Genomic DNA, 14,380 nt, shown 5'->3' with positions numbered 1-14,380 from the left:
TTCATTAAATGATACACTGAAACAAAGCTGACCTTTTAGGTAAAAAATTCAAATCTGCTGGGAAGCCAGAATTTAAAGATTAAAAAATACATCTTCTCCCTGCTCATGATCTGGCAGCTTGTTCCAGGCTTCAGGTTTTCTCTTAGTCAAGCAATTTCCTGTAACTGATTTGCAACAAGCTCTACAGCAGTCCCTTGATTTTCTAGAAAAAGTCTCCTCTTTTTAATAACGTCAGAGACCTTTGTGTCTGCTTCCTTCGCTCAGCCAAGTTTTAGTCCTTGCTCTTGCCGCAGCACTCTCTAGCTGTCTCCTATATTCTCTTTCTGCTTGTATTAAATTGCTTCAGAGGTTTCTCCTCTCTAAGCATACCCAGTTGCTAGCAGGAAGGCACAATCTTCCTTCACCTTCCACAGGGATCTACCTAACCCAAATTACAGAGAGACCAACTTCATTGTTTTGCTCATTTCTGATTCACATTTAAAAAAAAAAATCATAAGTTTCATGATACTGAAAAACATGGACAGCAACTCCATCCATCATATTTCAGATTAAATCATAAATCCTCTAGGTGAATGTTGCGTGTTTACTAAATTCAGCTTGTTTATCCACTTAGAAAGTCTTTCTTTCTCTTCGAGGTAATCACTCTCTCCCCCAGGTCTGGAAGAAGAAGCTAAACCATGGAGAAAGGAAAGTTCTTATGGGCCACAAAAGAACTGAATCTTAAGATTGCAATACAGATGAATTAACATCATTATGTCATAGGGATCCTGATAGAAAGGAAGAAGCTCTGGTAGAGGGTACTGTATCAACCAAGTCAATCTATGCTCAGAATACATCCTAAAGGTCTTTGAAAGGCCATGCTCCATCTTGAATAACAGTGTAATTGCTACCCTATTTCTGACCTGTTTGTGTCTAAAACACAGGTGTTTCAAATATATACGTGCCATTCCCATGGAGGACAAAAGGGAGGAATAAAGTTAGGCCAAATCAACTTTTCTTTAACACTTGTTCTAAATTCTTTGACCACTGAGTAAATTAACATAGACAAAAAGGATATGGATTTCAGTCTCACCATCTGTTTCTGCTGTCCATCTTTTCCCATCCATCTTCCTGAGGACAGTCTATCAACATGATCCTGATCAAGTACACAGAGGGATGCTAGGGCCAACCACAGCTATTGAAAGGGAAGGCAGAATTAAATGTTTTAGATATACTAAATAAAAAAACCCCAAAATACTAAAAATATAAACTTTGGCAGGTAAGAACAGCATCCTGGGGAGTTACCTTGTCTCTTGCAAATATGTCAATTTATGGTCATAAACATGCTAGTTATCACATGCTAGTTATCAGTCATACCATATTATAGAGAAATGTGGCAAATACAGGAAATCATTAACACTCGCATGTCCTTCCCAAACCTTAAAGGCTTTGGGGAAGAAGAAAAGTAATTGAACGAAACAGAACAGTCCCAAAAAGTAGCTTTAGCCCAGTGAGACTGGGTTCCTTCTGTTTCCCTTTGACTGTACAAGGCATACAAGATTGTCTGGAAAAGTGTTTTGAACAAACAACCTTCAGAAGAAGCTTCTCTCTCTTTCTCTCCATTAGTGAAAGCCTAAGGAGATTACCAACATGAGGCTAACTTCATTTTTGTCAGTAGGCCTACAAGCCAGACTGAAATGTACTTGACAACTGCATTTTGCGATGGCAGATCAGAAGCTGAAAAATTCTACTGGATTGCCAAAAAAAAAAGAGCAACTCCATGATAAAACTAACAAAGCTCATTCACCAGGAGAGCTAGCCTGATGTTCAGGGCTACTTTTAAACCCTGATGAAACTAACACAGTGACAGCAGCAGTTGGTATTCTTCTGAGATAGTGTCTTCCAAAGAGCAGAGAATGTATGAGTAAGGAGATGAGAGAGACAATTGGCAGAACCTTTTAAGATGGAAAAAGTCATGATTATCAAATGCTTATAATCATTGCAAACTTCTTTTACACAAAATTATTAAGTGTAATTATATGTTTTAGAAGCCAAAAACTGTACCCCCTAAGGCGGTAGGAACGTCATAATTTAAAAGCAACCTGTTGAGGTTACGTTAGTCCCAGTTTCTAGAAAATGTAACAGAAGAAATAGAGAGAGAAAGAGAAAAACTAGGTAAATAAATAATGGGCTCTTTCTGCATGTTTGCAATTAACTAATGTAAAACTCAGTAAAGTTCTTACTCTGGTTGTTGCAATGCATCTCACTGGTGATCTGTATTCTTCTTCCATTTTGGTCAGAGCTATGATGGTTTCAGCAATAGCATTCTTCGTCACACGGGACCACGCTTCTGACAGGTGACCCTGTTGGAGAGGAAAATATATGTAAATGTCTAAAACTCAATTTATTATAGCTTTCCCTTTAAAATATTAAGAAGAACTCAAATTGTAATTAGCTGCTACAAGCAAAGTTAGGTTAGGATCTCAGGTTAGAAGAGAAAAAGTAAGTCAGGGATGACCTTGGCAAATCAGGTATTTTCAAATCAGACAGACCTGCGGAAACTCACCCTCAAATTTCTTCAGAAGCTGCTACACTTTGTGTAATTACTTCAAAATCTACTGGAAGGGGATTTATATCCACATCTGAGATGACTACATTTTATCTGACTGACTTGATCCTTTTTTCTGTGAGTAATAAATAACTATATATTCATGCCAAGTAGAATGGCTTAAACAAAAGAATTGAAGATGCACATCAAGATCCAACAGCCAGGCACTATAGGAAAACTCTTGGGTATGTGGGAGACACCGGCTACGCTGGCAACAACCCTTAAAAAAACAGTCCTGAGAAATTAACCCCACTCAATTCTTTCCCAATGTATGGTGCTTCCTGTAAACTGAAGGAAGCGGGCAGCCTGAGGAAAACATACAGGCATATATGTACAGCAGTCACCATATTAATCCTGGCATTTACTGTCTTCTGAGCACTTATCTTTGCAGCTGCCATCTTTTTAGTCCTATTTTTTATATGCAATTTCCTAAAATATTGAAAAACCAAAGAGAAAAATAATCTATCATGTGGAATCTCACAGTGGTACCAACAACAGATCTTTCCACTCTAGCCAGTGGAGCAACTGAAGGTAAGAATAATCATCTTACGCATGGATCAGCACTGCTGAGAGACAAGACACACTTTAATAATAACTGTCAATTAAAGATCAATTGTGACATTCTGAAATCTTGTCTTCAAAATCAAGAATAGCAATTGCAGGGAACTCCTACCCTGGCTCAGCAACTTTGCAAGGGATGTCCTTAATTTATATATAGTGAATGCTTTAGAAAATATGGCTTCAAATTTGAACATCTGCTGAACATGCTGAAACCCAGCTCTCCAAGGGTAATCACAGAGGAAAATCCAGGTGAATAGGATCATTTCACTGAAATAGGTATACAATTAAAAAGTACAAAACCCCACCAAACGACTTCCCCCCTCTTCCTAATAAACATACACAAAGCCTACTTCTTCTCTGATATAGTTTCTGGGAAATAGCTGAATCATTTTTCATCAAATTCTTCTGCCAGAAAAACTTGCCTGAAGCAGACACACCCATGGAAAATTTTAGCCCAGACGATGAAACTAATAAATAACTATAAACGTAGATTTCAGTAAGACTGAAAGAAGCTAATCTTAACAAGAAATTCCACATATAAACACTCCATATAATCAAAAAAACACTATTCTCTTACCTCACAGACACTTTTTAATTTTTAATTGGAGTTCTCAATTTTTAATTGGAGCTCAAAACTCCTTAAAATTCAGGCTTCTAAGTTAATAATGTAGAAAACAGTACTGAATTTTTGGTTCAAGTGACTCATCCAAAAACTTATAATACTGGATAAAACATTTAGCAAAGTCAGAAACAGAACTCAGTTACTGCTGCTCCTCGGCCTGGACTCTATCCAAAAGATTATACCTTTTTTCCTCTTCACACTCATTTACCTTTAACAACTCAGCCCAGTACGAACTGTAATGAAGACTAAGGAACAAAGTGTATTCTTTATTACCAGAAATATTTGAATATCCCCCACACATTTAGAGGTCAGAAACTTACTGCTGCCATGTCTTTAATCAGTTTGATAATGATCTCCGAAATCTGTGTAGGTGTTGAACCCTTCATCCACCAGTGGCTTTCACCTCGTCGAATATAGCTACAAAAGGATGTATTACAGTACATGAAATACACGCAAATAATTAGCTACTATGTGTTAAAAACTACCACAAATATAGCACACATTCAGCATACAGCAGTTTGTATCAAACACTGCAATAACTGCTGACTTACTTATACTGTCAAAAGTGTTATAGAAACATTACAGTTTATAAAACAAAGATTACAAAAGACAGAGACAAAGAATATAACTGACATGTTTCTTTTATGCCTTTAGCTCGATAATACACTCTTTTTTAACAAACCTGGAGTTGAAAATCATTGGAAGTGTGACTGTAGTAACTCCTTTGCCTGCGGTAGTGCCAGCTGTCCCAGTTATAGTAGTTCCTTTGGCTTTCAGCTGTACAGTGAGAGCTTTGGCAATGCATCCCAAAAACATGTCCAAGATACCCAGTTTATTCCAATCTCCTTTTTCTGTTGAGTGAATGATATCACTTATATCTGCTGGTGGAAGGGACTTCACGCCTATGATGCTGGCCAGGCGACTTGGCGTTACCTCAGGCAAAACACGTCTTAGTAATGATGTTACCTAGAAAAAGAATCAAAACACCAAAACTCTTAGCAGGACAGCTGGAGTTTTCAAGCAAATTAAATAAAATTCTTTTTCTTTTTCACAGGCTATTTCTGTAAGAAGGGATGAATCTACTTTCTAAATTTAAATCATACCTGTAAGAAGTTTCTATCTTGCTTTTAAGTGCAATATACACTTAGTTCTATTTTATTTGCTATTAATATACTGAGATGAAGCCTAACGTTTCAGGACTGATCTCACTTGAACAACACTTGGCCTTAATACAATCATAAAAATATGCTTGGTAATGACTTTATGATAGCAGTCATAGAGATGTTTGGACAGCTTTGATTTGTTTTCACATTACAGACATATCCACTTTGCATATAATCTTTACATGATGGAAAATCCTTGCTGCAACAGTGAAAGACCACTGTAGGACTTTTTAAAATAGAAAATACCTGCCTTTAAAGAATGAGAAGCATGATACGTTTCTTCTCCTTTAAGTTTTCCTTCTAATCAGTTTTTTGAAAAGGAAATTGGTACCAATAGTTGTAGGACTAAGAGGAGCTGTCTTGAAAGGATAAACTTCAACCTCACCAACTGGTGGAATGGAGATGGAACTGGACATGCCCAGTAAGGTTTGGTCCAAATCAGGATGTATGGAAGTTTAAGGAGTAATATTTTATACCTGTTTTGTCAGGCCTCCAATGTTCTTTTGAAAAAGTGTCTACATTTCAAGAAAACCCCCCCAGCATTTTGCATGTCTGCAATGAATCAGAATTGCCAAAAGGGGCAGACGACTTGAGATGAGACATTCAAACAGTCCAGAAAATTGGAAAAAGAAATGTAGAAAGTATGGATATGAAAACTCTTGAAAAAGTAACCAAAAATCCACACAGAGAAGGCATACCAGCTAGCAACAGCCAGCTACTGCATTAATTGTACTATAGGAAATATTTTAAATATATGTATGTGTGTTATATTATGTGCATATAAACACACACATACACAGACAGAAAACATTCAAGTTCAGAAATGAACATGGACATTAAAGCTCTGCCTGTGGGCACTAACACTGGAAAGGAATGGTCCAGTTCCACGGTACTCATACCCTGAGTGTAAGATATAAAGACGTTTAGGATACATGGCAGATGAAGAATACACATGGCTAATCAAAAGCCTCTGATGTAAACAGTACAGGCTATGTAGACCTTACGTATCTATAAGATGAAATACTCAAACAACTCTGAAAACTCTGCTCTGCTCTCTCAAGGTCTGCTCTAAACCACTTAAGGCTCTGCTGGAAATCACTATTTAAAATCTCCAATTGCTGCATTACAATATATGGTTTAAATAAAAACAAGGAAAACAATAAAAAGGCAATATGGTAATATTCAACTTGCCTGTAACGAACACAACTTAGTTCTAGTTACATGTATGGTGTTTAATATATTTACATATCAAATAAATAGCATTAATTTTATGACCATGCTAATATTCCTTCTTCTTAATTCTCCTGTTTTCTAAACACAAGTTGTGCCATCTTAGTATTGCAATCAATCCAATTTTTTATTTTAAATCTTAATTTAAAAAGAGGAAAAATAAAAAAGTCAATATTAGAAGCTAAATAACTAGTAATTTTGCATCTCAGAATAAAATAACAGTTCTAATTCGGGTGGAATAATTTTTACAACATTGATCTAAAAACAGCACATATTTGTTTACACTGAAAGGGCTAATCCTTAACAGGTTGGTTTTTCTCTTAAACATAAAAAGTTGAAATTTGAGATACGCTGATGAGCAAAAAAAGGCAAAAAATTGCAAAGAAGTCAAGATCTATTTTTCCCCTAGTGTTAACTGCATATTGCTTATAGTTTTAATGGACAGTCATTAATTATCCCATAACTCTAGCTGTCACTGTGCCTTGAGGCCAGACATGAAGAAAGTGCAGAAAAAACATTAAAAGGGTAAGAATAAATGATGGCCTCCTCAAAGCATACAAATATTTACATTTGGAGCACATGGTGCGCTTATCTAAATGGGGTGATGACGGTGCAGCTCTCTTGGATGCCTTCCCCATAGCAAACTGGCACGAGATGGTACTACAAGATGAGCAAACACCTCACTAACTCCTTCCGCACCTGAAAACTGAACTGCTTTTTCTGCAGAATTATTATTTGTAATAAATAAATAAACCAGCTTTTAACCTTAATACATGTGAGAAATGGAGAAGTAACAGCTCTGATATTTGAAGGAGCAAAAGAGAGTCTATAGTAAATAGTGTTTCAGATGCTCATAACTTTCTATTTGGCCTCTACTCATGACTGCAATACCAAAATAAGTTGCTTTATTTACAATTATTTCCAATTGGGAATAGTCTGCAATTGAGAGTGATAACATTTTTAAAGGGAAAATCTGAAACTACATGTCACAAAAGATAATTTCAGGTACATGTTATACTATCAAGAACACGATTACATAATTTTAAAGACATTTTCCAAAGACGGATGAGGTAGCTCTCACCTGTCTCTGTACCCTGGGAGAAGCTGTGTGTAGTAACGAGAAGAGATCCTGGAGCAGGGTCAGCTGCTGAGCCAGGTACTGCCGGCCCACATTGGAACCGCTCAGTGCCAGCACCATTGACAGCAGTTCAAAGCAATAAGCGTCAGAAGACGCATCTTCATCGTTAGGCTGTGAGTTGGCGTTCTCTTTGCTAGAGATGGCGTGCTCCCACTCCTCACGCACACGGGTTGCTTCCATTCGGATGGCCTGGACTATATGAGCACATACCTATCCAAACAGAATCCACGTGCACAGTAACATATTAAAACTTTTGAAAGTGAAAGACTATGAAAATACTTTAAATATTCTCATGTTTGTGACAAAACCAGAAGGCCTACGAAATTTGGCCTGTACTTAAATTACTTTTCTACATAAATTCAAATTTAGAATACTTAGATATAATACTGATTCACTCATCTTCATTCTGAAAATTTTCATTGAATTAAACCTCTCTTAAGTACCTGCCTTTTAATTTGCTTTTTACCTAAGACTCAGATAAAAATAAAAAAGAACAGAAAGAAGTTCAACACAGTCAAAAGAAAAGGACTCATCAGAACTACTTACAGTCTCTTGTATAGTCTACTATTAAGGAAGTTGAAGAGATTTTAGAAAGCCCGTTTTCACATTAAGCACATTAAATAGTCTATTTAGAAGATTTTAACAGAGGTGTGTCAAGAGAAGTTAGAGGAATAAGATACGATGCAGAATCTACTAAAATTTAAAGGGAACCTAATTCCTCTTGTCTTGCCATGAAAATCTTTACTGCAATGTCTGTCTCCTGATAGGTGTTATACAAATAACATTAAAAGGATGCTCTTTTTGGTATATGAAAAAATATGTTAAAAAAAGTACTCCGTAACTATTACTTTTTATTGAGACAGACAAAGGTAAGTAGTTAAAACAACAAATCCAAGCCGTCACTGACCTTGCAGAAAGAAATCATTTAATAATATACTGATTATACGGATTCCCTTTTTAGGGCTATATGGTATCAAACCTAAATTGTTTTAAAGGCTGTTTGAAGAAGGAATCTAAATTCTTTAACTGAATCTCTCCTGGTTCGTTGTCATGGGACTATTCTCAGCAAACAAGAATGAGTACCATTCACAACTCAATTCTATATTATTTGAAATTAAGGCTAACAGAACATTTTTTATCCCATGTTTTTTTCAGTATCACTTCCATTAGATTTTTCATATAAAGCCACCCACATACATAATTTAAAACATACACCAAACTTTGATGATAGAGAACAACAGAAATTCTAACTGAAAATGTCAAATAAAAGGTTCCATGTTTACTAAAAAGAGCATACTTATGGCAATATACACAAAACGTAAGCTTTCAAAGCATTTAAGAACGAACAAACCTGCTTTTGTAAATTTGTCAGTTTGCTCCGGCTGAATATGATCCCTACCATGTGCTCTTTCAAGTCTGCATCTGACGTTGCCTTTATAAAAAGAACATTCAATGTTATATCAAGAGTTTCAAGAACATTTCCTAGTTGCCGTAGCGATTAATATGAAATATCAACAAAGTTCGTTCTAAAAGTTTGCAGCTGTTTGTTACACAGAAAAACGATATGTAAGCAAGATCAGTTTAATTATGGTTAATTAATACATCTGAGATGTATTTCTTCTCTTCTTGTTTTGTAAGATATGAAGTTGGAGCATGAGATAAAATAATAGGCATAACAAAGGAAATGCAGTTGCCTAAGATACAGCTTCTCCGTGCAGCTGAATACACTCGCTGACTGAAGTCTTTGTAAAGCAGTGTACAAAAAATATTTTCCAGTTTATCTTTTTAAATGTTTCCCAAAATTGAAAAACACAGTAAGACTAAACATTTTTTAAAATTCTATGTGCTACGAAAAAGGCAACAAAATATTGCCAGGAATTTGCAGTAATTGTTGGAAGCTATTCAAAGGGGTTTTTTTTTGTTTATTTTTGCCATTATTGTCTGGCAGCAGCTGTTCAGAACATACATGAGACTAAGAAACCTTAACAATAGTGTCATATTTCTATTTGAAAGATCATGTACAACTTCCCTGGGTCATATCAGATTTATTCTTTCCAAGATATTTTGTTGTCTTAGAAATCAAAAGAGAAATTACGGTTCAAGGAAGGCAGTGTGAGCTTTCTATGATTGCAGTGGCTGAAATTCCCAACTTGCATAATTTTGTTTTAGAAGTATAAGATAATTGAATGACAATTGAATGACAGGCTTTTTAATTTTCAATGGAATGATGGGGAGTTTCGCAAGTTCAGAATTATTTGCATGCTAAGTTTCAAAGTAGTAATGCAAAACAAAGTGATTTTATACTTCAGGCAGAATGAAAAGGTTAAGGTGATCACTAACTAGCTAGCTATTAAAAACAAGCTTTCAGTACATACAAAAAATTGAGATTTTGTTCTTCTAAGTATGGTAGACTGCTTATTATGAAATGTGTATACTGAAAAGCAGGAATGCGAAGAGCTACAAAAGTTTCTCACAATTCTGAATAACTGGCCAGCAAGATGGCATTCAAAACCAGTAAATGCAAAGAAATGAAGATGGTGGAACAAATAAATCAGAGAGTAATATGGTTTTGGTCATCCTGTTTCTAAAAACTCATCAGAAAGCTATAAAAAGTACAGAAGAAAATGTGACAAGATTGATTAGGTGAGTAGCATGACTTTTATATGAGCAGAAACTGAAGAGACTAAAGCTGAGCTTGAAGAAGACATCACTGAAGGGGAGGCCCTTAAAGAGGTCCCAAGAGCTGTCTATAAAAAATGACATCTTGAAGTGAAAAATACAGGCCAGATGAAAAAAATGCGGCAAAGGTAAGTACAGGAAAAATATAATATAAGAAACAGGAAACAATTAATTATCACAGAGGAGGCCTAAGAAGACAAAAATACACGCTTCCAAAATGAACAACTAAATCAAGGAAATTATCACTACAAGGTCCTAGGTAAGGCAAAAGCGTAAATGAACTGAAAAAAGAAATTATATTCTTTGAGCACTGTCCAATTTTGGCTACTAAACGTGATGGTCGCCATACAACCACTGGTTCAGGAACACTTCCTAAACTACTGCTTGCTGAAAGACAGGAGAGTATACTTGGGAAAGGATACTGGTGCTGTTTCTTACACATTTTTCCCAAACGTCAGCAGAACCACTAGCTTCTCTTGAGAGGAAGATTCTGGGAAAGAGGGACTTTGGGCTTGATCATTACTGTACTTTTTAAGTTCTTCTGTAATTGTTGACATAATTTGCACCACCATTGCTACGATCTTTCCTCTAAATATATATGGTCCAATTCAAGTCTACTAATGAAAATTATCAATGATTTTTTTTAATAAGGCATGGTGACATTTTACTACTCTTTTATTCCGAAAACGATGTAGCTTAAAGACACAGGGCAAATACTGAAAATTATCCTGGATAATTTTTGCAGTAAAGTGATATTGATAGAATACAAATAAATACATTGTGTACTTTTTCTTCTCCTTCTGGGGAAGACAACAGCGCTTTTTCTTCTTGTTCTGGGGTTGGCTCAGCATCTCCAGAGATGAGTTTTCCAAAAACCTGGAAGGAAGACAGGGACAATTAGCTCAGAGAAACTCATGAAGACATGACATCTTACATCAAAATATAAAGCACCAGGAGTCAAAAAATGACTCAGGTAACTTTCAGGTTCTTTAATTTTTTACTGTGTAACATAGTGCTAAAATCACACCTGGGATGTAATAAGTCGGAATACTCGCAGTGTCTCAGATTCACAGTTTCTTTGCTGAGCTACACTTGCAGAAATCTGGCCTGCTATTTTAATGCTTTCACCATCTTTCCATCCAAGAATTTTCACTTGTCGAACTCTTAATGTGTTCTCTGGACCCTTCAATTCAATTTTGATGATGTGATTATCACCCCCAGGAAGTTCACTTGTTATCCAGCCAATATGTCTTGAATCCAAGTCTACCTATTAAACAGGAATACAAAGGTGTGAAATGACAACACAATATCAAACAAATAATTCATGTACATCCAAAACAAACCCACTATATACCTGTGGACCAATATACCATTTGTTATAAAATTCTCATTCTGAACAGTATGATTACTAACATGTTTAATTCTAGAAGTACTAAATTTCATGTATTTAGATAAAAATTCTTAGATTTAAATAAAACGAAATATAGCCATTTATTTTTCATTCATTTTTCATTCATTTCTAAAGCCTATTAAAAATAGTGGGCTATCAAGCCCTTTTGCACAGGGTCACACATTCATAAATCATTTCGAATTGATGTTTGTTCACTAATACCTAACAAAACCCCACATAATTTACCTCAAATACAACACACGGTTATCAGTACTTAAATTATACCCCCCTACGCACATAACACCCTGTAAAAGAAATCTTAACTTTATGGAAGTAAATGTCTGCTCTCCTTTTTCAGAGAGGCAGGACTTAATAACTGTAAAAAAGACAGATGAACTGCATCAAATTATATTTTGGTTTATTTTAAAATCAATACGAATAAAAAACACATTAAATTAATGTTAATATGACCAAAACTGCAATGTCACTAGTGCAAAATAAAAACTGACAGGGCATAATGCCTCATGCTGCTGCTCAAAGCAGCTTGTGTGAGCCTAAACTGGTCCTGAGTGTTCTCTCACTTCCATGGGGCACAAACACTATTGATAATAAAGCTATTATCTGTTCTTCCTTCGTTTCTACTGCAGTTCTCAGTGTCCGTATTCAACTGTGCTACTGCAGACAAGACTGTTTTTTTTCTTTTTTAATATCATGGAACAGAAGGTGTATGATGCATGAGTTAAGAGTGTATCGTGTGAGTGTGTCTGAAGATAAAAACCCTGCTGGAAAAGCATAGGACGACTGTGCAAGCAAGGAGGGAGCAAAGCTCAGTGAAGTCCTGCCTATCTTCTGAGAGTGAACCACCCACGGAAAATGCCTAAGCGTTGTGTTTGCATAGGCAGAAACAAAAGCAGGGAGTGAACTAGCAATTAAACTGTATGAATGACCAGGAGTCCAGTGCCTGCGCTCTGCCTTGGCCTTTCTTTATTTAATTGGATAGGCAGACATACCAAGTAAGCCTACTCTCAAAAAAGAAATGCTACTGACACTATAGTTGCTGTGATTCTCCAAGAGACTGGGTGTATGTGCATATGTATCTCTATATATACCCACAGATACATACATACACATTTTAGATCTGTCTGTATATATACACATACACACTTCGCTCTTTAGCACAAACCCACTGTACCAAAGTTTACTTCCTTCTGGTTTCTAAGGCCTTTTGGAGCTGCAGTTATGTCCTCTGAGGACACAAAAGGCAGAGAAAAAGCAAACCACCTCCCTGCAACTGTCACTATACAGAATTTCTGTATCACCAGATACTATTGCAATAAAGTGGAAGAGCTGTGAGACACCTAAAGACAATGTTTTCCTTGACGGACTTTACTACCGGCTGTCAGTAAGGCAAATAATAAAGTTCTGAGTGCAAAATGGCAACTGCCCATTTGAAACCTTAACGTCTTCGATGGGACGCATTGATTTCAAAGCATGAAACATTGTTCTTGATGTAAAAAAAAAAAAAAAAAAAAAAAGAGTATCATTTGATTTAGGAACAGAACAATCAAGGCTGAATTCTATTCTGAATGTGAGCCTCCAGACAAGTCTTTAGCTACCTGAACCTACGAACTAAGAATGGCAAGGAAAAATGTGTATTATATATACGCATTAGAAAATGTATCTTGAAAAAAATCAGGCTGAAGGCAAATCTTTAATTTTCTCCTTCATATAGTGTTGAACTTCTGCTGACTCTTAAGCTGCATTTCTCTAAAGGAAACTGAACTGGCAGATAAAAAGGAAATGTCAGTGCAACACTGATGAGCATCTGCTTATCTAGTAATATTTAGTACTATTCCATGTAATTGCTTTGGTCATATTACGGGGGAGGAATACTCCTAAAAGAAATGAGATGGTCTGCTAGACTTGTAAAATGCAACTTAAATAGTCTATTTAGAAAATTTTCCATCCAATGCCTTATCCTTTCAGCTCTAGTATGTGTAATGACTGAATTCTGTCACTAATAAAACAGCATTTTTCACGGATATTATGGTGCAAAACACGCTGATGTTTATCATAAATAAAAAGAAATATTTGCTCAGAAAAACTGTGCTACATGCAGCCAAAAAATGACTGCAATTTTTACACCTGTCAACTATTAAATTGGTTTACCTGCTTTATTCGGCAGAGATCTTCTACTGCCTTGCCAGTTAGGAAAGTCATTGAAGTCACTTTGTTCTGCAACAGACAAGTGAAGCAAGAAAGAAATACTATAACTGTGCAGGTGAGGACCATTTTGGTGATTTCTTCCACATTAAGCAAGTGCATATGTAAAAGAGAGACAAACTGTATTATTAAGAAAATAAATTTAAGAAGTGATCAATATCAAGGACAACAAAGAATTCCAAAGCGTAACTCCCCCCAAAATCTCTCTTTGTATTAAAAGTTTCAGTTGAAATAAAGGTATATTTGCAATACTACTGTACAGTTCTCTCAGTAAAGATAAATGTATTAAGTGAAAAGGTCTTCTCCTTCTGGAAAGATGATACAGTTCTGTGATATTCCACTATAGCCTGTTGGCATTATGATGATAGCTCAAGTAAGTTAAATTAAATTAAGCATGTTTTAACTTCCCCTACATTTAACAACCTTATGTTTTACAGAGTATTACTATTGTGCACAGGACAGTTTGAAGGAAAAACAAACTCTGAGATTGGACAAAATGGACAGTTGCACTTTGTGATACTCAGAAGTCTGGAAAATACTTTGGCATATTATAAAAAAACTCCTCATTTCAATGCTTCTACAGAAATCATGAGCAGGAAAAGTAAATGATGAAATTGAACATGCCACTGAGAATTAAGTTTCACGGTCCCAGGTTCACGCAAACTGTAAGTTTAGTTGAACCATTCTATTCACAGTAGAAATAGCCTTCAAAACCACAAGAATTAGAAACTTTGTTTTTGAAATGTGAGCTTCTGAATTAGAATTCTAAATGGACCTGGGCAAAGAA

The 14,380-nt window shown here is 35.9% G+C and overlaps 1 protein-coding gene across 27 annotated transcripts in view; it reads right to left on the bottom strand.

The window, feature by feature from the left end:
- MYCBP2 (MYC binding protein 2) overlaps positions 1 to 14,380 on the bottom strand; it is a 222,431-nt gene that overhangs the window by 13,264 nt on the left and 194,787 nt on the right. For 25 of the 27 annotated variants that reach the window (XM_068929451.1, XM_068929463.1, XM_068929474.1 and 22 more), the window contains 9 exons: positions 13,540 to 13,605; positions 11,008 to 11,247; positions 10,758 to 10,856; positions 8,653 to 8,733; positions 7,245 to 7,511; positions 4,453 to 4,736; positions 4,091 to 4,187; positions 2,223 to 2,342; positions 1,073 to 1,174 (listed from right to left, as the gene is read on the bottom strand). In XM_068929451.1, coding sequence (XP_068785552.1) covers positions 1,073 to 1,174; positions 2,223 to 2,342; positions 4,091 to 4,187; positions 4,453 to 4,736; positions 7,245 to 7,511; positions 8,653 to 8,733; positions 10,758 to 10,856; positions 11,008 to 11,247; positions 13,540 to 13,605 — 1,356 coding nt within the window. The remainder of the gene's footprint in view (positions 1 to 1,072; positions 1,175 to 2,222; positions 2,343 to 4,090; positions 4,188 to 4,452; positions 4,737 to 7,244; positions 7,512 to 8,652; positions 8,734 to 10,757; positions 10,857 to 11,007; positions 11,248 to 13,539; positions 13,606 to 14,380) is intronic. The other 2 variants (XM_068929456.1, XM_068929500.1) reach the window with 1 other exon arrangement.

Source organism: Struthio camelus, chromosome 1 (assembly GCF_040807025.1).
Source record: "Struthio camelus isolate bStrCam1 chromosome 1, bStrCam1.hap1, whole genome shotgun sequence".
Taxonomy (NCBI): domain Eukaryota; kingdom Metazoa; phylum Chordata; class Aves; order Struthioniformes; family Struthionidae; genus Struthio; species Struthio camelus.
The sequence above is the reverse complement of the archived record's forward strand: the minus strand, read 5'-3'. Positions and strand labels throughout refer to the sequence as shown.